Below are 26,029 nucleotides of genomic sequence, written 5' to 3'. Positions count from 1 at the left end.
CAGTTCATCTCTCTGTGAAACACGCACACACGCACGCACGCACGCACGCACGCACGCACGCACGCACGCACGCACGCACACACACACACACACACACACACACACACACACACACACACACACACACAGTATATTCACAGTATGGCCAGGTGCACACATAAACAAACACACACAGACTGCTGCCATGCAGAGTTACTTTCCAGCCCCACTGGGGTCCATCTGTCATGCAGACGGGGGCGATGAGAAGAGAAAAGGTGTGTGTGTGCATGTTGCAGAAAGAAGCAAACCATTGTTAAATGTAAAATCTAATTTAAACTACTTTAAAATGCATGCAAATCTCTAGAGCAGAAAGTTTCTTTGAACATGTTTGATAGCTTGGATTAATGTATCCACTAAATGTATCTATCAACTGAAAAGCATTCATTCATATATTTTCTTTTCGGCTTAGTTCCTTTTATTAGCCAGGGCTCACCACAGCGGAATGAACTGCCAACTTATGCAGCATGTTTCACGCAGTGGATTGTCTTCCAGCTGCAACCCAGTACTGGGAAACATTCATACACACTTTTTACAGACAATTTAGCCTACCCAATTCACCTATTGCACATGTCTTTGGACTTGTGGGGGAAACCGGAGCACGCGGAGGAAACCCTCACGATCACGGGAGAACACGGGGAGAACACACAGAAATGCCAACTGACCCAGCCGAGGCTCAAACCAGCGACCTTCTTGCTGTGAGGCGACAGTGCTAACCACTGAGCCACCATGTCACCCCGTTTAATGATCATAAGAATTGAATTTAGAGTTAGAAATTTAACAGCGTTCTGTGAGATTCACCTATAAATCTACTACTAATCTATACACTACATCTAGTAGAACTACAGCTACACAAAAATACCTTCAGTTGTGGTGTTGGATGACGACGCCTTCACCTCAGACTCTGCATTGTCTGTAACCACGGCAACAGCAATATAAGGGAAATGTGTCCACAAGTGCCGACGGCAGAAATGTGAAGAGCCATGGCAATAGGAGCCGTGTCATTAACAAACACAGTATCAAAAAGTTGGCCAAGCGGAGATTTGTAGGGTTTTACTTTGAACCCAATGAACTAATTCTGAACACACTGCACAGGATTACGACCAAACTTCACATATTCAACTAATTAAACAACACATTCATAGCAATCTTTTCTCTAGTTCCCATCGCTCTACCATGCAACCTTAAGAGTCTTTGTTTCTAGTCCAAATATCTGAAAATTCTAAAGGAGACTGATGATGCAAAAATAACTTTTATAAGAGGTGTAAACACATATAACCAGTCTCTAATGGTAAAAATGTATCAATTCAATTTTTTTTATAATCATACTTAATAAAAAACAGTCTGCAGAATCATTTTGACTGACATTCTCCCTTTATACATGTCATCAGAGGGGGAAAGCCCTGCCTATTAATGAGAATCTCTCCCTCATTAGCCCTCATCATAGCCCTGAGTGAGAAGCAGCCATCCACCATTACAGTTTTGAATCTGCTGCTGTAGTGACACATAGGCGTTTATAGCTTCACCCTCTTTTGAAATGACAACTGGGAGCACAAATCTTATTAGAATTTAAAGTGACAGTCACTAAAACACCACAATTACGATCAAAGCCTGAAAGGGGCAGTTACGAGGAGTTGCAAAAACTTAAGTGTGTGGTTATTTTGAGCTGAAACTTCACACTCTAGGGACATCAGAGGCTTATTTTACATCTTGTTTGAAAGGGCATAATTGGTCCCCAATGAATCAAAAAGCATTTGCTAGATGAGTAAAATAAATAAATAAATAAGTCAGAAATAATTTAGCAAAATTAAGTTTTTCCATAACCTCTTAAGGCCCAAGGTGTTTTTTTTCATGCATTTTTTATTTCTCTTTGCTATATGGGCTTATTGGAACCTAATTAGAATAAAAATTTAAGTATCATCTTTTGATATGATGTACTTTTAGAGAAAAATGATGTCCATGCATGTGGACTCGTGGTCCAAATTTACATAAAACACTTTTCCTGAATGTTTTTTATGCATATTTAACATATTTAATTTTTTTGTTAATTTGCTTTGACTATTGAAAACTATTTTTTCGGGTTTGGGACATTTCATATTCTGTAAAACAGTTGCAGAATGACACTGTATGTCTGTAACAAAATATAAAACATTCAAAGTATTTTAAATAACCACTTATGAGCTAAAAATGTGCTGTCCACGTATGTTGACATTAGGCCCTAGATTGTTAAAACAAGTAAAATGTGCAATAATGTGTAAAATGAATTAAATTTATTTATTATATATCTATTGTACTATATATTGCTAGAGCAAGCCTGAGGATCTATAGAAACATTAGGCATCAGTTACCTATGGCTGCTGCTAAACTTCTTATGAACACAATGATTTTACCTCATTTATTTTATTGTGCTACAAGCTGGTCGCATACAAACATTACAACATTAAAACCATTGTATGTTATATATAAACAAACTGTTAACATTTTAGCTAAAAAGCCAGAGAGCTATCATCATTGCAACTGTATTGCACAACAAAAATTACTAACATTCGACAGTTTCTTATTTTATGCTGATGTGTGTTTAATGTATAAAATATTTCATGGTCTTGCACCACCACCCCTCAAACAATGTGTGATCGTCGGCCAGGGCAATATAAGACAGACTAGGTCATCTGTTAGAGGTGATTGTTCAGTTAAACTTAAGAGAACTGCTTAAGGACAATCAGTTTTTTCAGTTAAAGCAGCAGAAAGATGGAATAAAATACCATCAATACTCAGATAAATACTCAGAGAGAGCAGCACTTTTAATAATTTTAAAACTGTTCTTAAAATTTGGCTAAAACAAAATCAAATATGAAGCCACTGATTTGATTTCATTTTATTGACAATGATGTGTTGTATTTATTGTACTGTAAGTGTATATCGTATTTGTTATAACTGTTAAATTTGTTACTTCCTGCCCAGGGACTACAGATGTAAATTAGCTTTATAGCTAACTCTGGCACAACATGTCGTACATTGTCCCTGTATAAATAAATAAAATAAATAAAAATAAAATAAATTAGTTAAATGTTTAGTTTATGTTTAGTGTGTGTCATATCTTGTTTTAAATTGCACAATGGAGTATGGTAGAAAGGCAATTTCAGTCTGCTATGTAATGTACTGTTGCATGGTTTGATTGACAATAAAGTTGACTTGACTTGAAAATAATCAGCCAATGGAGTGAGTACAATAATCTTATTATGAAGCGAAAATAAAATTATTTTGCTAACCCTATTGGCCAAATAATTAGCTTCTTTTAAGGAAACACTCCTTAAATGTTTACATTATTAAGATGTATTCATCAAATTCAAAAAATAAAAATGGGAGAAAGAGTCAGATCCCTGCTTACGCCAAATCATAAGCTGCTGAGTCAGATCACAGGTAAATTAGACACATTCCCGTTCAAATTTCTGTCTTTTGTCCACTTCCAACCACGGTTTACTAAACAGATTTCTCTGATCTTTAAATCTAATACAGCAAAAAAAACATATGACAATCATGTGAAGGTAAATTCTTTATGAATGCTGTGTGCATTGAGATTTATTTCATTGAGTTCCTATTTCCTAAAACAAAATGTATACTGTTATACTGTTGTCTTTATTTAAATTAGACCATTGTCTTCATTTAAATTAGTTTAACAAATATTTAACCCTCATAATTATTCTCACTGGGTGATTTATTAATAAATTATAATGAAAAGCATGAGGAGTTGATCTTTATCACGTTAAATAAAAAGTTTTGGAGGCTGTAATTGTGCCTGTGTATGTTGTTGTTGTTTTTTCCCATAAAATAAATGTATCAACTGCATTAATGAATATACCCAAAAGAGAAAATATTCGCAATACTTTGAAAAAATAAAGAAACACTGAAAACATGAGATATTCTGATTTTAGTTTTGAATATAATAAAGCAGCTTTAGTCAAATGCTCAAAATAGTCATATATATTAAGTATTTATTATAGCAAAAGAAAAAGAAACATTTTGGCCAAAATTAAGTGCTAACTGAAGACGTTTTTTTATCTGTAAAGATATAGACCTCAATTTTTTTAGTGTATGAATGGACATTAATGGCAGTTGTTGTTTTTGATCTAAAAGCAGCAAAACTTCATGCTGAACGCTGTGGGTTTGTTGATGATAGACAGATTTTTGAGCAGTGTTATTCTGTAGCTACTTACCTGCTAAAAATTAGCAACACTTTTTACATCAAAATCAGAAATGTAAGTTATTTTGTATAAATGTATTGATATGACGTTAGCTCTAGTCGCTAACATTAACGAAAACAGGAAGTAGTAATGGAAATTTTTTTACTTAAGTATATCTTTGAGGCTGTACTTCTTAATTTTTACTTAAGTACAAAAGTCGTTTTAGGGTGCTTCACACCAGTGAATCGATTCAGTTGTTCCGAAACAGAGATTACAAATGTTACATTGTTGCTTTTTGCTCTTGGAGTGGTTCGCTTTCACACTGCAAAGCTTCTAATCGGACCAAAAGAGCTAAAACAAGTCACGTGTGAGTAAACTCTCCTCACATTGGTCAGAGTGTCAGGGTTTATTTTGCAGAGTCCTGCTCAGCTGTCAGGAGAGGTGGTGGTTTGGTGGTGTTTGATAAGGTGCGTGCGACGTGTCTGAAGAGTGAGGAGAGATGCGATGGGGAGGGGTGAGAAGGGTGCGCGACATAGCCTATTTGAGGACCGGAAGGGAGACGCGAGATTACCGGGAGATTACCAGGAGATTTGCGAAACCTCCCGCCCTACTCATAATTCTCTCTTCATATAGCCGTATGCCTATTACATATCCATAAAACACAGTGATATAACCGCGCTCGAATCATTTGCTTTTTCACTGCAATCGAACCGCTCCAGAGTTTGTTTCAATCGAGCCGAGACCACCTCATTCAAGCGATCTCGGAGCGATTGATTTGGCGCGGATCCAAGCGCGATTGGTGGTTTCACATATGCCAAACGAACCGCGCTAACTGGGCAAACGAGACAGGTTCGGAAACAAAAGTGTAGGTGTGAAAGCACCCATAAACTTAAGTATCTGTACTTCTACTTGAGTAAAGGATGTGTGTGCTTTTGCCATCTTTGGTGACTTCATTTTGTAACCCCTTTGACAACCGTTTTGTCCCCTCCACCCTTATTTATTTTTACTTCTTCCTCTTGTGTTTTTTTTTCCTAAAAAACAAATTCCATTATTTCTGAAAACAAGCCAATATTTGTTGCTCGTCTAAACAAAAATGCTTCTTGATTTAAGAATGTTTAAATATTTGGACTAAAAACAAGACAAAAACACCAAGTAAGAAAAGCATGTGTAAATGTTAGCATAATCTCGTTATTCCCGCAACACTCTAGCAAATTATAAAAATCCGGCCATTTGCCTGAAATATTTATGAAATTTGTCACTAAAAGGAATGGAGTTGTTAGTTATTCATAGCCTCTGCAGCAGAAACACGAAGCGTGCAGTGAGCTGATGGTTGAGGGAAGCAAAACGTCCACACTAATGACAGCTCACACATCCACATGCAGACTTACGGAAACGGGACACTGGGTGTAAGAGAAGGAGAGCGTGTGTACCCTGAGAGAGCAGGCCGGGCAGGGACAGGCGACGGCTGAGCTCTGCCTCCTCCTCTCGGATGTCCCCCAGGCTAGAGCTCTTCTTCCCCTGCATGGACTCTTCCAGACGGAGTCTCTCCTCCACTCGCTCGCGACCCTCTCCTGGAACCTGGAGCACAAACATGTCATAACTGGATGATGGATCACAATTGGTTAGTTTGAAGTGGCAAGTAGGAGGACAACATGAGAAGTCTGTTTGAATTGTGTTGTTTCAGCTCAAAGTCTTTTTAAAGGTAACTGCTTCATTCATTCATTTATTTTCCTTTGGTTTAGTCCCTTTATTCATCAGGGGTCACCACAGTGGAATTAACCGCCAACTTTTACACAGCATATGTTTTACACAGCGGATGCCCTTCCAGCTGCAACCCAGTACTGGAAAACATCTATACACACTCATTTACACACATACACTACGGCCAATTTAGTTTATTCAATTCACCTACAGCGCATGTCTTTGGACTGTGGGGGAAACCGGCGTACCCAGAGGAAACCCATGCGAACACGAGGAGAACATGCAAACTCCATATAAAAACGCCAACTGACCCAGCCGGGACTTAAACCAGCGATCTTCTTGCTGTGAGGCGACAGAGCTAACCACTGAGCCACCGTGTCACCTTTAAAGTAACTGGTTGAAAATCATTTACATGGGCTGAATTTAAATAATCAGATTCAATTTAGTAATGTTGAACTTATTTTGTAAGAAGGAGGGAAAATTGCGTAGATTTGAGATACACTTACCCAGTAACCAATGACTTTTCTCAGGGAGAGCGCTTCATATGTTGAGACTACACGCTCCCCTACTGCAGAGGCACACGACACCACCAAGTTGTTCAATGCCGAGCCCATAGGAGTCACAGACTGAGCAACCGGGATCAAGGGCTCAGAAGCGAACAGATTAGCAGGGTCACCCGTGAGCTGAAACAGAGCAAATATGAGCTGTACATCGAAATTTTTCATTTAGCAGAAATTTAAAAAATTAAGTGACAATGGCTTGGAGCGACTGACTAGTAATTAAAAATAACTTAATTTACAATAAACAAATAAAATGTATCTAAATAAACAAAGTCAACTTCTTAAAGAGGGTTTAAGTGTGTTGCAAGGAAATGGTTAAATAAAAAAAATATATAAAGAGACCATAAGATTTATTGAATAAATAAAGAATACCATAGAGAAGACCATAAAGAATTGTAACAAGAATTTACATTAGAGTTCTATTACAAATATTTGGTAATTTTACTTTTCTATTCATCAAAAGAATTGAGAGAAAATAAACGTATCACATTTTCCACAAAGTACACAAACTATTTACAAAAGATGAAATCAACATATTAGAATGACTTTTGAAGGATCATCATGAACAGAGTAAAAAACAGATATAAACAGGTAGTTTTGTAAGTTAACCTTTAAAAGCACAAAAATTGTAAAACCGCTGTTTAAAATAATCATTCAAAAGTTCATATCTATTCAATTCTGCATTATGTTATCCCATGTTCAATATTTATGCCATTTATCCTATTTTCCAATGTTGTCCCATGTCAGTAGTCACATTAAAAGTAATATTTTTTTCAGTTTTTCTTTTATTTTTTCGTTTGGTGTTACATTATTAATATGCATATTTAGACAAAGGTATTGAATATTAATATTGGGCATTTTACCCGTGCAGACGGTTAACATGAAACAATTATTAGTTTATAGCAGAGATGCCCAAAATAGGGCCTGCAGGCTAAAGTTGGCCCATTGTAACCTTTGATTTGGCCCACCATCCCATCTGAGAAGAGAGTGAGAATAATGAAGAGGGTTGGGACGAATGCCTTAAACACAGAGATTGTCTTTTCTAATTTGACGTAATCTTTTTTATTTTATTTTATTTTATTGTTAAGCTACAAAAAACAAACTGAAATTTAATGTTTTAACTGTTGTTAATTAATCTGAGTTTTAAAAATGTATTTATGGTCACTTGACGGATAAAGGACTATGCACTAGACATGGGCAAGCAAATCAAGGCAAAAACTAGTTTAATTTAGTTATAAATGAGTTTTGTTTAATTGTAATAAGTTAATTATAAAAATACTCTATTAGTTAATATAAAGCAATGTTTTAACGTCATTTTTAAACATCATTAAATACATTAGAAAATCATCCATGTCAACTACAGTTGAAGTCAGATTTATTAGCCCCCCTGAAATATCAGCACCCCAGTTTATTTTTTTCCACAATTTCTGTTTAACTGAGAGAATTTTTTTTAACACATTTCAAAACATAATAGTTTTACAAACTTATCTCTAATAACTGATTTCTTTTATCTTTGCCATGATGACAGTAAATAATATTTGAGTAGATATTTTTTAAGACACTTCTATACAGCTTAAAGTGACATTTAAAAGCTTAACAAAATTAATTAGGGTAACTATGCAGGTTAGGGTAATTAGGAAAGTTATTGTATAATGATGGTTTGTTCTGCAGACTATCAGGAAAAAATATATTGCTTAAAGGGACTAATAATTGTGTCCTTAAAAAGGATTAAAAAAAATAAAAAACTGCTTTTATTCTAGCCGAAGTAAAACAAATAAGATTTTTTTCCAGAAGAAAAAATATTATCAGACATACTGTGAAAATTTCCTAGGTCTGTTAAACATCTTTTGGGAAATATTTAAATAAAAAAATAAAATCTAAGGGGAGGTAATTATTCTGACTTCAACTGTATATTTACCTTCGTTCCAATAGGCTCAATCCTGTTTGGTTTTTGGCCCTTCATTAGAAAAAGTTTGGGCAGCCCTGGTTTATAGGTATTAGCCAGATTTATTTATTACTGGTGCACAAAAGCTATTAACTCAAAACGATTGTAGATCAAAAGTTTCAATCTTTAAAGAGAGTTTTCACCCAAAAATGAAAAATAAAAATCGCCCTCAAGTGGTTATAAACCTTTATGAGTTTCTTTCTTTTGATAAGCACAAAAAATTAGATTTTATGAAGAAAGCTGAAAATCTGTAACCATTGACGTCCATAGTAAGAAAAACAAATGATTTGGAAGTGAGTGATTACAGGTTTACAACATTCTTCAAAATATCTTCTTTCGGATTCAACAGACGAATGAAACTCAAACAGGATTGAAACAAGTTAGGTGTGAATAAATGATGAATAAGCTTGAATTTTTGGGCGTAATGCTTTCTGGACGCTGCACATGAGACTAACCTGAGCTGAATGAATTGTGCTGGAGGTCTTGATGGTGTGCTCTGCTAAAGCATGATCAGAAAGTCTCTTCAGATACGCCTTCACCGCCTGCTCATCAGGATATGGAGACTTCCCTGAGGATCTGCAGCTATCCGGCTCAGGGATGCTATTCTCAGATGCTTCCACACAAACCTCTCCAGCTGCTGCTGGAGCTTCATGAGCAGCCGAGTCTTCAACAGGTGCTTCAATAGATTCTTGGCAATACGCAGGAACCTGATTTTGAAGTTCAAATGGAAGTGTGCTTTCTGGAGGACGAGTAGATTCGGAGATGTTACTGGAAGTGGGTGATTTGGAGATCTGGGTGGACATACAAGGAACAGGTTCAGTAGGAGAGCTCTTCCCTGGTTTCCCCGGATCTGGACTTCCCTCCACTGCAGACTTGATGTCAGTGCTGTCCATCTCAATGCCCAGTGGACAGTGATGGCCGTCAGAGATAATGACATGGTCTTCTTTATCTGTCATAGTGTAGAGCAGCTGATGGCACTGACCGCACTTGTCTTGAGGGGGTTTTCGGGGCTCCTGTGGAGGAGGGAGACAGCGTACGAGAGCCACGCTGTGAGCGGATCCACACGCCACCTGTAATACATGCCTCCCAGATAGGTGATCCACTTTTTGGGGCTTCCAGACAGGAAAAGCTGAAGTGTTTAGGCCCAGCTGGCAGCCGCTACCCCAAGCCCAGACTTCATGCTTGGCTGAAAGAGCCAGGGTGTGCTGATCGCCACACGCCACCTCCAGGATCTTAACCGTCTGAGGAGGCGTGGCCTCAGAGTCAAGCACACCCACAGGGGTGGGGTTAGGGATAACAGACAGTCCCAACAAGCCACACTGGCCGTGAACATTTTCTCCCCACATGTGCACTCCTCCATCCTCCGTCACGACTCCGCTGTGCGCGGAGCCAGCAGCCACAAAAACAACACGCTGTTCGCTCAGCACTGCCTCCAAAATGGGCTCTGCTGATGATATTTGGTTCTGCTTCCATGGCAACTCACCAAAACTGTAGACTTGTCCGCCTAAATATAGAATTCAAATTAGTACATTTCTTAATTGTAAAATAATTTTTTTTAAATCATCAATTTTTTACAAACAACTTTTATGAAACCGGGGCCAGTGCAAACTAGGGGGCCCCAATTAACTTCCAAGGGAACCCTAGGATGTTTTAGCCTTTGTAAATAAATATATTAATATTATTGTTAAAGTCTGCATGAACCGGAAGCTGCGACTGTTTTTTTTATATTGTGACACAGTTCATAAAGATACAGAATATCATGGGAAAACAGGGGGCGTGGCTTGTTTTTATAACTGCGGGCTGATTGGATGTCGTAAATTAGGCATTTCATTCAGGATGATTGGGAAAAGGGTTTCAGGACAGGTATTACAACCTAACAGACACCACCTCCTTACAATTTCTGCTTGTTGTCAAAACTGACAGTTGAAGTGGCTTGGTTAAGTTTGTAACCAACGCCCAATACCTAAGACATGTGCAATCTGACAATTTAACCTTAAAAAAAAACAGGAAGTGCATTTCAGATTTCAATTTTAGATTACATGGGCATTATATTTTTGGTTATGACATGCACAGATGAATTGTTCGCCACAAAACTAACAATGTGAGCTAACAAAATCACGTGATTAGTTTTGATTTTATTTGTACTTTATAGTAATTTGTTAAATTAAACAACTAAACCATATTTCTATAATAATAATAATAATAATAATAATAAGGCTTTTTCTTCTAATACATACAATTCTTAAACTTTTAGCCACAAAAAAAATACTAAATGACTACTGCTTAATTAGCTTAATATTTCTTTAGTCACAGTCTCGGTCATTATAAAAGGTTTGAAAAGATGCTGCTTTGTCATAATTACTGAAGAAATAGTTAAAATTATATATCTTAAGTTGTGGACACATTCATTGTTGTTTGGCAAACGTTTTAGGGTGAAACCATTTTAGTAGGAAAAGGCCATTTCAATAGGAATCAGTGCAATCTGAAATTTAGCTTTAAAGTGTTTAGAGTGTTTTTACGATGCGTTATTATCAGTTGCCTATATTGAACAGCAGAACATAAACCACTGAACTGAATGAAACATTAATATTTTGCTAATTACCATTGCTGAAAATGATCAGGTATAGTCATATTTGGCCTGTACTAATCTTTTTTGGACTGGAAAAAAACAGTTGGAATACAAAAGGCCAAAAAATTATAACTAATCAAGGAGATGAGAATCTAATAAATGTAGTTTGTCAAAATATTAAACCTTTCCCTGCTTATGGAGTCCTTCTCTATATAGTTTAGCAGCTTGCACATTTTTCAGTGATTTAGATAATCTAAAACAACATTAATAAACTTTCCTTGAATGGACAAAGAAAAGCAGATTAATTTCAATAGATTTCAATTTGCAACAACATACAGTTGAAGTCAGAATTATTAGCCCCCCTTTAATTGCTTTTTTTTTTTCTTTTTAAAATGTTTCTCAAATGATGTTTAACAGAGCAGGGAAATTTTCACAGTATGTCTGATAATATTCTTAGTTAATACTCTTTAATATTCTTAGTATTATTTGTTTTATTTTGGCAAGAATAAAAGCAATTTTAAATTTTTTAAGGCCAAAATTATTAGCCCCTTTAAGCTTTATTGTTATTCGATAGTCTACAGCAGGGGTTCCCAAACTTTTCAGCACGCGACCCCTAAAATAACAATGCCAGTGACTCGCGACCCCCAATATCCTCTGAGGTGGTTATAAATACAGAAAACTTGCATGCAATGGCGCACACACACACACACCAATAGACCAAAGTCTATTCTTCGTTTAATTTTTTTTATGTATGTCAGTGCTGTAAATTGGCCAGAAAGTTTAACCTGGTATTATAAAATCAATCTGCTGCATCTGACGCTATTGCTGTCTTTAATATAATGTATTTACCCCAGGGGTCGCTATCCAATAGAACAAGTAAATAAGCTACTATAGTAACTATAAACGACTGTTCTTTTCTCTTCAGTTGGTTATGGATAAAATATGGTAATTCTTATGGCCTAATAATAATAATAAGTAGATTTTTGGAAATCACCAGGCGACCCCCCTTCATTGTTCCGCGACCCCTCAAGGGGTCCCGACCCCCACTTTGAGAACCACTGGTCTACAGAACAAACCACCGTTATACAATAACTTGACTAATTACCCTAACCTTCTAGTTAACCTAATTAACCTACTTAAGCCTTTAAATGTCACTTTAAGCTGTATAGAAGTGTCAAGAAACATATTTAGTAAAATATTTTTTACTGTCATCATGACAAAGATAAAATAAATCGGTAATTAGAGATGAGTTATTAAAACTATTATGTTTAGAAATGTGTTGAAAAAAAATCTGCTCTTCGTTAAACAGAAATTGGAGAAAAAAATAAACAGGGGGGCTAATAATTCTGACTTCAACTGTGTGTGTAAGTTAAAGATGAGTGTTTTAATTTTAAGAGTGATCTATAAAATAGAATTACTGTAGCAAACAAGATTTGTCATGGCTGATGATGTTAAGTAGGCAAGGCTGTTAAAAGCCAGAACACGTCATTACATTTCAATGAAAAATCCCAAAAGCATACAATTATTCATAACTGATGCAGAATCAGACAAAAATTTGATAATTTCCTACCATGTGTGTCTATGCCTTATTCCAGAATGAATAATAAATACATTACCTTCTACTAGAAGAACACCATGCCTAGCTCCCAGGGCAGCCTGGAGCACCGGCCGGGAGAGCAGCACCCTCTCTGGTGCGGTGCTGTATGAATATCCCTTCCACGTGTGCAGAAGACCTCTCTCCCCAGAACTGTCCCCCTCACCAGAGCTACAAACACAGTGATGCACACGCTCTCAGAGGAGTCATGAGACCACAAAAAAAAATAGTCTACAAATGCTCCATTGTTTGACCCTGCCGATCTTTGAACACACTCACCTAATCAGTTTCTCCATCTCTAAAGGTTCCCCATGTCACAGCTGTTGCGCTTGTCACTGCGGATGATTGTCCTGTAAGAGAACAGGTGATTTATTCATTCCGAAGAGGAACGACAACAAAAGGGATTCATTACAACTTATATATTTTTAGAGGGATAGTACACCCAGAAATGTAAATGTACTCATTATTTACTCATTGACGTAACGCTGGTTTTATATTCACACATTCAGACTTTCTCCTTAATAATATATTCTTAGAAAATAATTCTTTGCAAATCCTACATAGTGAAATCATATTAGCAGCCAAAGACTGTCAAAGTACAACATTGTTCACAGTCAGATAAATCGTGCTAATGTTGTTTTCAAGTCATACTTGCATGATATTTACACGGTATATACAGGAGTCAGAGAGTGAAATTCAATACCCTTTGATACCTATTTTAAGATGATTTCCATATATTTTAGGATGTATTACTAATTACTTTTTTATTAGGACTGAATCTATTAGTTGAAAATGTCAAAAAATCTTTCTGTTGTTGAGTAGTCGTTTGATCACACGGATGCAAGGACCTGCGGTACCATGATTTAACCAGTATAACACTGTAGCACTAGGGTGTAATTCAGCGCTCCTGAACACTATCGCAGTAGATATCGACACTATCGCATTTTAAAAATTACGATGAAGTGCAAAATAATTTTAACTAGTGTATGTGGGAAAGCTTACAAAACGTAAAAATAACAACGCTGTTTTGTGTGATTTATATACAGTACATTGTGGAAAAAAATCTAAAAGTGAGAAAAATAATCATTTAAATAAGTGCATATTTGGGTATATTCATATATATATATATATATATATATATATATATATATATATATATATATATATATATATATATATATATATATATATATATATATATATATATATAAAGATATTTTTATATTTAGGTTGTCATTGCCACTTTAGGTTTCAACCGGTAACATTGTTTGGGAACTTTTTAACTATATATTTACCAAATACACACTGTCTTCAGACTGTCATTTTTCATGCGATTTTGCAAGTCCATATTTTAGAATTTTAGAAAACAGAAAAAATTTGGAGTATGTGACATTTTTTTATGTGCTCTATCCCATGTTGATTAAAAATAATGAAATATTAAGATGGAAAAACAATCTGTTTTTGTAAAATTATACTACATAAAGCATACCTTCCCCTGAACTGAAACATTATTCATATGATGAATAAAAATACTAATTGATAATCTTCCAGCAGGTGTAACAGTGTTGCCTTGGTTACTTCAGTAAACAATACTGTGACCTTAAATTCAGCTAAAAAGCAGGAATTTATCAATTTCATAAACTACACAGCACACCAATATTCACAGATTAAATTTAGGCTTTACACTTTACACGTTATACAGTACATTACATAATCTAAAATTTTACCAAATATAATAGCTAGAATAGCATTTATGACTTGAAAATACTTTTTAAGGGCCTTAAACTTATCTAAAATGACCCCACTGACACCCTGATTTAAGACCGAATATTTAAAGTACCACAGTAAACAATATAGGGAGCATGTCACAAGTTGTCACTGAATGAATGTACGAATATAAAACCAGCTTTACCGCAATTATTTACTCCACTTCAAGAGGTTCCGAAGCTTTTTGAGTTTCTATATTCTGTTGAACACAAAATAAGATATTCTGAAGAAAGTTAAAAACCAGTAAACATTGACAGACATAATAGGAAAATCAGATACTACGGAAGTCAATGATTACTGGTTTATAGTTTCATTCAAAATATTAACACACACACACACAAAAAAAGGTTTGGAACAAGTAAACAAAGAGTAATGATGAAAGATTTTTTTTAGTTTTGGATGAACTATTACTTTAAGCTATTTTTCTGTGTGAGCATTTCCATATGTATACTATCATTTTTAAAGTAAATAGATTATTGACGTGAAGTTAGTTTTATATTCGCACATTCAGACTTTCTCCTTGACATCATATTTTCAGAAAAGTAATCTTTGCAAAATCTTAATAGAGAAATCATATTAGCAGCCAAAGACTATCAAAGTACAACATTGTTCACTGTCAACTAAATAGTGCTAATGTTGTTTTGAAGACATACTTGCATGTTATTCCTGACCGGATATTCAAAGTAGCATGGTAAACAATATAGGGAGCATGTCCTAAGTTGTCACTGAACTAATGTGTGAATATAAATCCAACTTTACATCAATACATAAATTTGGAGATCCCAAAATGTGCCAAAGACGCTTTACAAAGGCTTACTATGTAAACACAAGTGTTTACACATTGATCAGGGACAAAGGTGACGTAGAGCTGTGATGAAATCATCACCCAAAACTGATAAACACACAGTAACAGATCTGGAGTACAGTGCAATACATTTATTATATTATCATCACTATTAACAACCCCATTTATCTGCGCTGTCAATTTAAACACGAGAAGGTTTAGTTGTCGTGCATAAATATTACAGGAATTAAAACATCAGATTTATTGGCTTTGATAATACTGTAAATTATTAATCTGATACATCAAACTAGATGAATATGAAAATGAAATTGCACCTGTCTGATGAAGTGAAAGCACATCAAATTGATCAAGATTCGACATGTGAGGATCATAACTGATGTAAAAGATACTCGTATTAACACCACTGTAAAGTCATAAAACACAATGCAGTCCCTAAAAGACGGAAACATACATAATTTATATTATATTCGCTGCTTTAATATCCCTCAAGCTGACAAACAAAACGCTTCGTTCATTCTTACCTCAATATGTCAGAAGACAGACAGAAGCCAGTAAAACTTGGCTAACGTTACGTTAAATATATCTGGTCAGCTTTTAAAACACTTGATCAGAAATGCCATATAAGCCGGTAATGAAAGCAGACAGACAGAAGAGCGAAGCTCATGATGATGATGATGATGATAATCGGGTGTGTTGTTACGGTGTTGTTGTGAGCGCTTTAACGGACGGGGTGGCAAGAGGGACAAACTAGATCAAGTATTTACGCTTTCGCATTTTTTTTTTTCTCGGTCATGTAAGAGGAGAGAGTTGACGGTTGCTTGAAACGTCGAGATGGTAGGATTTACAGTAGTGTTTCTAATTCACAGAAACGGTGAAATGGACTTTCACAACTATTTTTTTTTCTTAGAAGACGCTGTTAAGTTAGGATAAACTCAAATATTTGAAGCCCTTTAGTGATGTTTTACTGTTAACCCTAGGTAAGCAATAATTCTTTGGCAAAGGTGGCACTGTCTTTAGGGTGGCACACAAGATTTGGGCCAGATGTAAAATGTAGTATGTGGCCCAGATGTTAAAAATGTATATGTGTACCACATTAATTTGGCCTGTCGTGGCCCATATTTAAAATACATTCAAATTATTTTGAGTAAAGAAATAAAAAATGGTCCATGTTTGGCCCTTCTCTGGCAGCCAGACTTGGTCCAGTCATGTATCGTAATTTAATGCGGCAGCTGGGCCAAGCAAAACCTAATTCTGTGGCCCGGAGCTGGGCCAGAGAAACTTTGTTTGGGATTCCTTAAATATGATATGCTTATAGTTAATTTGTTTTATTACATTTGTCAAACAATGTTTATATACAATTTTATGTAAGCTGTTGTCGTATCTAAGAATGTATATAATGCTTACGTTACTATTTATCTGATTTTAATCATAAATGTAGCATTAGTTTTGTTGATGTAACCTAATATATATATTTAGGTTGATTCAGTAATAAATAAAAGTGATTTTTATATGAATAAAATCAATTAATTTATAGACCACATGAAACATATTTGTAGGTTAGCATTAGATTTTTGTGTGTGCTGCTGGGTGGTAAAATGATTAGATGTGGCATCTAATAATGTGATGTGCTAATAGATGTGGTAGAATTAGTTTTGCTGTCGGAACCTAATGTATATTAAGGTTGATTCAGTAATGAATAAATGTCATTTTTATTTGAAAAAATTACATTAATTTAAGGACCACATAAAGCATATTTGTAGGTTACCATTTTAAAAAATGGTGCTGCTGGACAATAGATAGATAGATAGATAAGATAGATAGATAGACAGAAAGACAGACAGACTGACAGATAGATAGATAGATAGATAGATAGATAGATAGATAGATAGATAGATAGATAGATAGATTAAAATATGCAATAAATGTTATATAAATGTTATCTAAACGTTATAGAATGGAGCAAATATAATTTTTTTTACATGTTACGTATACCTAATGAATTTTAAAAAAATGTTTTAATATGCTAAATTTATATGCTACGATATAAACAATCAAACACTTGAGGTTTGCTGTTTGTTTCCGTTGGTTAAAACATTCCATCTAAACTATCAGTGCTTATTTTTCAAGATATGAGTTGAAATTCAAGCTAACATTTATTTTACGAAAATCTCTCCTTTTTATAGTCTCTCGTTTTCATGCTCAGAGAGACACATACACACTTATACACCCTCTGGGTCTTGTTGATGCACCAGCCTTTCAAAACAAACCAGCAATCCCTTGCCTCTCTTTATTTTCCAGCCGATTGGATGGTGGTGTGCAGGAGAATTCTCATTGGCTGTGACCACACAAGCGGCAGTGACAGCTGCAGGAGGCAGGAGAGAGACAGGAGGAGAGCTCTCAGAGTAAATCGTAGGAGGACAGAGAAAGCAACTTGTGTGTCAGTGTAGGTGCCGCCTGAAGCCAGGTGATGACATGCAGGATAAAAGGACAGTGGTGAGGTCGAGTACAACACTTAAAATGTCTGGGTCACATTGAGAGCCTCCTGTCGTATCAACACCAGTTCCATCAAGGTCCATCAGAAGAAGCAGACGGCATGCAGAACCTCCGGCATGCAGCTTCAGAGGCTTTCCAGCGTCTGGGTAAGTGCATTTCAGCTTTATCATGCGATCAGGTTCAAAATCGGTGCTTGAGAATGTTAATGATGTAGGAAGGAGGAGGGATAATGCATAGTGTAAGAGATGAAGCAACAATCTTCTTCATTGCCAGCATCTCAGCTGCACATTAAAACTGTAAACAACTTGATTCATGCATGCAGTCTCATCTGCATATCATGGTTCATTCTCGTCTGTGCCTAAATTAGCATAAATAATCCATTGCCGATTGTATTCTTTATATTTGTGTTTATTTGCATTTGTATGTCTTCTTATATAACCTACATATAATTGGACATACACTGCTTATAGTATTGCTTATAGTAAATTTATCATAGTCAACTCATAAATCTCATCTTATATAAGATTAAATTAAATTAAATTAAATTAAATTAAATTACATTTTTAAATTAAATTAAATTAAATTAAATTAAATTAAATTAAATTAAATTAAATTAAATTAAATTAAATTAAATTAAATTAAATTAAATTAAATTAAATTAGGAGTTCATTCCACTGTGGTGACCCCTGATTAATAAAGGGATTAAGCCGAAAGGAAAATGAATTAATTTATTCATTAATTCATTTTCTTGTCGGCTTAGTCCCTTTATTAATCCGGGGTCGCCACAGCGGAATGACCCGCCAACTTATCCAGCACATTTTTACGCAGCGGATGCCCTTCCAGCCGCAACCCATCTCTGGGAAACATCCACACATTCACACACACACTCATACACTACCGACAATTTAGCCTACCCAATTCACCTGTACCGCATGTCTTTGGACTGTGGGGGAAACTGGAGCACCCGGAGGAAACCCACGCGAACGCAGGGAGAACATGCAAACTACCAGTCGAACCAGCGACCCAGCGACCTTCTTGCTGTGAGGAGACAGCACTACCTACTGCGCCACTGCGTCACCTGATTTAATATAATTTAATTTTATTTTATTTTATTTTATTTTATTTTATTTTATTTTATTTTATTTATGTGGTTCATTCCGCTGTGGCGACTCCTGATTAATAAAGGGACTAAGCCAAAAAGAAAATTAATGAATTAAATTGAACTGAATTTTATTTTATTTTATTTTTTATTCATTTTCCTTTGGCTTAGTCCCAGATTATCAGGGGTCGCCACAGCGGAATGAACCACTAACTATTCTGGCATTTGTTTAACTGGCCCAGCTAGGACTTGAACCAGCAACCTCCTTGCTGTGGGGCAACAGTGCTAACCACTGAACCACCATGCTGCCTAATTTTTACTTTATTTTATTTTTCTTCTGAAATCTTTTAAAACTCCCAAAAGCACTAACTAGTCACTAGAGCCTCTGATGAGAAAACAAGGTTTAAACTGGTGTGTTGACAGATGTCTAAAACCCAGATTTATGATTGTCATTGTTAACTAATAAAATATTTTTGGTAGTTAAAATGCAGCTACAAAAAAATAAAATGTTCATATTAGATACTTATTTGTGTAATAATTCAGTTAAATAAAACAAGAATAAAATGTCTATCACTTAAGAAATAACTTGTTGCAAAATAAAATGTTGCAACATAGCTCATTCTGAAAACGTAGCCCCATATACATTCCTGGTGATCGTGAATTATGTAGCCAGAAGTACGCACGGCCATATTTCGTCTTTAAAATGAACGCTACGGGTATGCGGTATGATGCTATTCCTTTTCACGCTTACCTAATGACCGCTTTCCTCCATATGGACGGCTTTATAGCGGTTATCAGTTTGTCCAGTTAGCTAGCCATTTATGTCAGCAGACTTGAGACGCAGCGAGGAGCTGACCATGATGTCGGGGTTTGAGTCTAGTGAAGAGCGGTTCTAGAAAGCAGGTAAGAATAAAACAGAAGCCAAAACATAAAACAAATAAATAACAGGGTGAGAATGTGGTAAAATCTCAAAACGTGGTAAAAATCAGACGAAAGCTTTTCTTTTTTTGGATAGCTTTTAAAAACTGTCGGTTGGGTTTAGTAAATTGGTGGGCAGGTTAATCGGTGCTTTTGAAAACACTATTGGTTGGGTTTAGGAAAGCAGCGACCTCTGTTGGATTTACATGAGAACAGCAGGCACGAATGGCACTCATGAAAGAAATTTGAGATTTGAAAAAGCGTACACAGTGGCTAGTGTGCAGTGGTGGATTCGCGAAAACAAAAACTGCAAAATAACGTAGCTCCTGGAAAGTATTTTTTGCACTCCAGAAATGTATATAAGGGTACGTAATCAGAATGAGCCTGGGTTGTAAAAATAGAATATAAACATAAATTGGTCAAAAATAATTTTATATAAATAATTCTTGACTTTTTAAGGCACATATGCATTTCTCCTACACTTGTGTTGTTGCAGCTCATTTTAAATAAGCAGCTTGAACAAACAGCTAACATATGTTTTTTGAGTGTAAGCAAACAGATTGTTACACATGTCAATGTTAAAGGGTTTTGGAAGATAAATAGCCTAAATATGCCTCTAAATCCTTTGTGTATAAGAGAGAATGACCTACACGGCAGAGCCATTATCTGTAGTTTACTGCATGACAGAAGTGAGATTTTGTTGTCTGTTATGAGGGAAGGCCGGGTTCCTCTAGGTGAGAGGAAAACAGCCTGTAACAGCATCTGTGTCCATCTCTTGAGACAGAGGAGGGCTGAGAGTGGAGAAAATTGTGTGCGTGTGTGTGTGTTATGTGTGAAAAAATAGGCACAGTGAAAGGCAATGACTTTAAATATATTGTACTGACGCGGGCTATTTCTGGACATGTGTTTAAGCACATTTCCTCACCATGTACAAACGTAGCCCATTGATATCCAATGAGGAGTCTGCAAATATGCTTTTTTTCTCACAGCCTCCTGTTTAATGCATCATTTGTGCTGAAAAATTCTGTTATGAGTCGTTTTCATTTATTTACTCTATGTTGATGAATTTTTTCTTGAATTGTATTTTTCTGAATCTGATCTGGGTAACTCCTTAAAGTAGGTTGGGGAGTTTCTGTGTTTGACATATTTCCTATTAAACAAAACCTCACATGTTCTGCAATTCTCAATTTAATTATATAATTGAATAACACATATTTATTAATTTCTAAGGAGCTACACTGTAAAAATTTGCCGTGATTTCAACGGTAAAAAAACTGTAAAAATGCTACAGTAAAAATCCAAAACCTGGTTAACAGTATGTTTCTCTAATATATTCGGCGAATAACCGTAAACGGACTTTCCCAGAATTCCCTGCATGGCACATCATTTTTTAAGCTTTTTGTTGACATTAATATGGATCTTTTTAGTTGTTTCCCCATCAGTTATGTACATTAGAGATTTATGTTACATCTAATGTTGATAAACAAAGTTTATTTCATGACTTGAATTTTATGCATGTTACCATACTGGTGTTTAGTAGCTGTGTGAATGACACGGAGCACCTTTTATATACTGATACTTCTTTCTGCTTGTGGCAAAAGTTGTTTGTGATAAACATTGGTTCGTTATGTTACTTTCATATCACCACCTGCATATGGCTGTGTTAACGCGTCTATCTGTGTAACAAAAGATGTGTAAATGTTGGTAATTCAAAATACAGATATATTATATCTAAAAATGTATGAAATATGGTAGTTTACTGTAAAAATAACGAATTACTTTTACGGTTTTTACCATATTTTTAACAGTAAAATACTAGCAACCACAGCTGCCGTTTTTTTACCGTAAATTTTACGGATTTATTTTTTACAGTGTACTTTAAATACAATGGAAAACCTGACTTCACCAAGTAAAAACTAGTAAAAAAGCAAACTCATAGTCTGATGAGCCAATTCAAATACTGTTCTAGAATCAACAACAAAAAAAGTTGTGGATGCAGGGACATCTCTGACTTGGCAAAATCATTGTGACCTGATTGTTATATCATCTAAAAACTAAACTATAGGATTGTCGAGTTATGTAATTAAATTTTGGATTTATAGTACATTCTGCTTACCTACAAACACAGTACAAAATAAGGTCAAATATAGCAAATCTTGCCTATGTAAAGAGATTTTTATCAATATTGGTTTGACAGTATCAGATATGCTGTTCATTACCCAGCAAGTAATTTTTTGTGTTTAAAAGAAGTCTAATAGGCGAATAGAATAATAAAACTAGGCTAAATTTGGCAGACCTGTTGTTTTAATACTTGATAACTAAGTTTTGTACTTAAAATAAACGTTTTATTTGAATAAATTTGGCTTAAAATACCCCCTTTTTATATCATTTTTGGTTTTTGCTTCATCTTCAAATCTGTGTTCCGATAATAAAAGTCCAAACAACTAAATCTACTCAAATGGTTTGAGGAAAACAATTGCAGCAAACCATTTTTCAAAAGTTCACACTTAACTGATGATTGATTATAAAGCTTGTTTGGCATGCTGTCCCAGGAGAGAGCCCTGAGCTCAAAAGATCCTCGAGCCTGGGGCTCTCTCCCGTTTGCAAGGCTAGAGGGGAGTTTGAGCTCAGGTAGATCTCGAGAACTCCCCTGCTGTCGTAGGCAATGAACAGACAGTGATTGCTCTTAAGAGATATTTGCTTACTTGGAGCATGTCTATGGTGCCGATTTAGATTAGTCAATTAACTCAAGTTGCGTGTTTTTGGACAGTGGGAGGAAACCTACGTGAGCACGAGAAGAACGTGTAAACTCTGCACAGAAATGTCGGCTGGCTTGGTTAGGACTAGAACCAGTGACATTCTTGCTGTGAGGCAACAGTGCTAACCACTGGGCCATCGCGCCACCCGAGTAGGGGTGGAAGGGGGGAGGTGAGGGCACTAGCAATCATAAGCACGAGATTCTCTCGAAATTAGTTTATAAATAAACTTCACAAAGTTTATTCATTTGAGTTGAGTCAACTCAAGCCATTAACCACAATCAGTTTCCTCGAACCATTTGAGTAGTTGTTTGGACTTAATTTGTTCCATTAACTGAACAGATGTGATTACTGAAGTTAAAATGTTTAGCATACTAATACTCTAAATGTTTGTCAAAATTATTAGTCCACCTGTGATTTATGCTCTAGAATATTTTTTTCTTTTAGACAAAGTATTATTCGTTTTATTTTGGCTAGAATAAAAGCAGTTGTTATTTAAAAAAAAAACATTTTAAGGTCAATATTTTGATTGACTACAGAACAAACAATCATTAAACAATGACTTGCCTAAATACCCTAACTTGCCTAGTTACGCTCTTAGAAATAAAGGTACAAGAGCTGTCACTGGGGCAGTACCTTTTGGGTACATACTGTATCTGTACCCAAAGAGTCCACAGTGGTCACTCAAAGGTGCATATTAGTACCCAAATGTACCTAAAAAGTACCTTTGAGGCACCATTATGGACTCTTCAGGTACAAATATGTACCTTTTGAAAAGGTACTGTCCCAGTGACAGCTCCTGTACCTATATTTCAGAGAGTGTAACCTAGTTAATCCTTTAAATGTCACTTTAAGCAGAATAGTAGTATCTTAAATAATATAATATCACATTTTATGTGCTGTCATAATGGCAAAGCTAAAAGAAATCAGTTATTAGAAAGGAGTTATTAAAACTGTTATGTTTAGAAATGTTTAAAAAAATCTTCTTTCCAATAAACAGAATTGGTTTCCTCAAACAGTTTGAGTTAACTTATCGAGTTTTGCAGAGTAATAGACATTTAAGTAAAGCCCAAAACTACACTATTCATCAAAAACACAGGAATGAATGACACGTGAAGTCTATTCAGTCTGTGTGTATGATGACTATCTGGACTTTTCTTTAAAGTCTATTAGATTTTCACTGACAACCCAAATTGAGCCTTATTTTAGCCAAGCCGTCTATGATAGATTTCTATTAAATGTCTATAAAACACAAAATCACACAAATCACTTTAGTGGGTAGTGATGCAAATCTCTCTCTTATTCCAAAAGAGCTCTATTGGATTGTGATCTGGTGATTGAGAAGCCATTATACAGTCGTAACTCACTGTCATGTTCAACAAATCATTTTTAAATGAACTGGACATAGTGTCCGGGCATGTTATCCTGCTGGAAGTTATTATCCTACAGTGGGTACACTGCGGTCATAAAGGGATGGACATTCTCAGCAAACAACACTCACGTAGGCTGTGGTGTTTAAACAATGCTCAGTTGTTTCTAAGGGGAGTCGAAGCGTGCCAAGAAAATATCGCCCACACATTTCAGCACCAGCCTGCACCATTGATACAAAACAGGATGCTCTCATGCGGTGTTGACCAAATTCTGACCCTACCATCCAAATATTGATGCAGAATGTAAGACAATTAATTTTACTTTTCAATTAATAGTAATTAGCTAATAGGAGTGGCAGTCTGTGTAATAGGTGTGTTCCCATGCCAATTTTGCTTCGACATGTTGTGTGTTCAGACATTCAGACCTCAGTTGTAAGAAGTGGTTGTTTAAGTTGTTTTCTAGCATTACTTCTCCTTAGACCTCTAAAGGCATTTACATCCATAGAACCTCTGCTCACTTAATACTTTGTATTAGGCCTGCACAATATTGTAAAAATCCGATTTTGCAATATTTTATTTGTTTTGCGATGCTATATATTGCGATATGAATACAGTTTCACAAGATGGTTTGAATAGCACTATGTGACAGATTTCTAGGCAGTCTAACAGTAGTCAGTTACAGAAATTGAATAATCACAATGCAAAACAGTGCTTTTTTCACAACCCCAAATCAGAAAAATTACTGTGTGTAGTACTGTGCAAAAAGAAAGCCCTATGTTAACAGTGTCCAGGGTCAAAGCCAGGGTCTGTCATGGTATGGGGTTGTATCAGTGCCCTTTGCAAAGGTAACTTTCACCTCTGTGATGGCGCAAGTAAACCTAAAAAGTACTTTTTCCAGAGACGGCCATGCATTTTTCAACAAGACAATGTAAAAACACATTCTGCACACTTTACACAATCCTGGCTGCGGAGGAAAGGATACAGATACTTGACTGGTCTGTCTGCAGTCCCGACCTGTCTCTAATAGAAAATATGTGGCACATTTTTAAGTGCAAAATGCAACAATGAAGACCCCATACTGTTGCCCACCATGAGACTTGTTTGTTTGCAGGAAGAATGGGACAAAACTACACCTGAAACCCTTCATCACTTGGTGTCAGGGATGACCATTATCTTTTGATTATGCTTTTAAATTAAAGACTTAATAATGCAACCCCTGCTCATGCTGAAAACGTAGTCGCGTGGACGTTTCTGGAGACCGCAAAAATACGTCCCGGGAGGTATAAATTGCGATTTTGTGCGATTTTTGTTTTCGTAAATCCGTGAGGGGCCACTGTGTGCACTTTTTTGCATCTCAAATTTCTCCTGCGAGTGCCGTTTACACCCGCGCTGTTCTCGCCTAAACCCACCACAGGCTGCTGTCGACGGACCGTTTGTCTGACTGATTGAATAGCCGACCGGCCATTCGGCTGACCCACCCTCCTTCTTCCCTGAACCCAACCAATTTTATCGATTGACCCGCCTACCCGATTACTTCCCTTAACCCAACCGGCGAGTTACAAAAGCCGTCCAGAAAAAGAAAAGTCCTCATCTGATTTTTACCACGTTTTCGGATTTTACCACATTCTCACACTGTTATTTGCTTGTTTGTTTTACTTTTTGGATTTTGTTTTTGTCCCGGACTCGAACCTAGTTGTATCAGTGCCCTTGGCATAGGTAACTTTTACTTCTGTGATGGCGCCAGTAATGCTAAAAAGTACTTTTTCAGGGACGCCCATGCATATTTCAACAAGACAACGTAAAAATACATTCTGCACTCATTACAAAATCCTGGCTGCGGAGGAAAAGGATACAGATCAGATATACCGACCTGTCTCCAATAGAGAATATGTGGCAAATTTTGAAGCGCAAAATGCAAAAATGAAGACCCCGTACTGTTGCCCATCATAAGACATGTTTGCTGGAAAAATGGGACAAAATTACTCCATGAAACCCTTCATCACTTGGTGTCTCTAAATGTCTTTTAAGTGTTGTGAAAAGGAATGGGAACATTACAAAGTGGTAAATGCTTTACTGTTCCAACTATTTTTGAAATGTGTTGCAAGAACCAAATTGGAATACGTGTTTATTTAATAAAAATAAATAATAAAAATCACGACGAACACGTTAAATAATGTTTGTTGTATTGTCTGAAATGAAATACAAGTCAAAGTAAATTTAGAAATCACTACTTGC

At 36.0% G+C, this 26,029-nt stretch overlaps 2 protein-coding genes across 15 annotated transcripts in view; one reads left to right on the top strand and one right to left on the bottom strand.

Annotated features, from left to right (window-relative positions):
* als2b (alsin Rho guanine nucleotide exchange factor ALS2 b) overlaps positions 1–15,878 on the bottom strand; it is a 64,932-nt gene extending 49,054 nt beyond the window's left edge. For 5 of the 14 annotated variants that reach the window (XR_015493222.1, XM_087256696.1, XM_087256699.1 and 2 more), the window contains exons 1-6: positions 15,680–15,878; positions 12,866–12,936; positions 12,609–12,757; positions 8,879–9,927; positions 6,425–6,601; positions 5,648–5,795 (exon numbers count right to left, since the gene is read on the bottom strand). Coding sequence is in view for 13 of the 14 variants with exons in the window: in XM_087256696.1 (XP_087112822.1) it covers positions 5,648–5,795; positions 6,425–6,601; positions 8,879–9,927; positions 12,609–12,757; positions 12,866–12,882 (1,540 nt within the window). In the remaining variant the exon portion in view is untranslated. Of the gene's footprint in view, positions 1–898; positions 950–5,605; positions 5,796–6,424; positions 6,602–8,878; positions 9,928–12,608; positions 12,758–12,865; positions 12,937–15,472; positions 15,591–15,679 lie in introns of all 14 variants that reach the window. The other 9 variants (XM_087256689.1, XM_087256693.1, XM_087256691.1 and 6 more) reach the window with 4 other exon arrangements.
* A 1,695-nt stretch (positions 15,879–17,573) lies between these two features.
* The window catches only part of cdk15 (cyclin-dependent kinase 15), a 45,651-nt gene continuing 37,195 nt past the window's right edge, over positions 17,574–26,029 (top strand). Inside the window, exon 1 of the mRNA NM_001040308.1 lies at positions 17,574–17,797. Coding sequence (NP_001035398.1) covers positions 17,752–17,797 — 46 coding nt within the window. The 5' untranslated portion in view covers positions 17,574–17,751. The remainder of the gene's footprint in view (positions 17,798–26,029) is intronic.

The sequence above is a fragment of the Danio rerio genome, chromosome 6 (genome assembly GCF_052040795.2).
Source record: "Danio rerio strain M-AB ecotype USA chromosome 6, GRCz13ab, whole genome shotgun sequence".
NCBI classification, from domain to species: domain Eukaryota; kingdom Metazoa; phylum Chordata; class Actinopteri; order Cypriniformes; family Danionidae; genus Danio; species Danio rerio.
The sequence above is the reverse complement of the archived record's forward strand: the minus strand, read 5'-3'. Positions and strand labels throughout refer to the sequence as shown.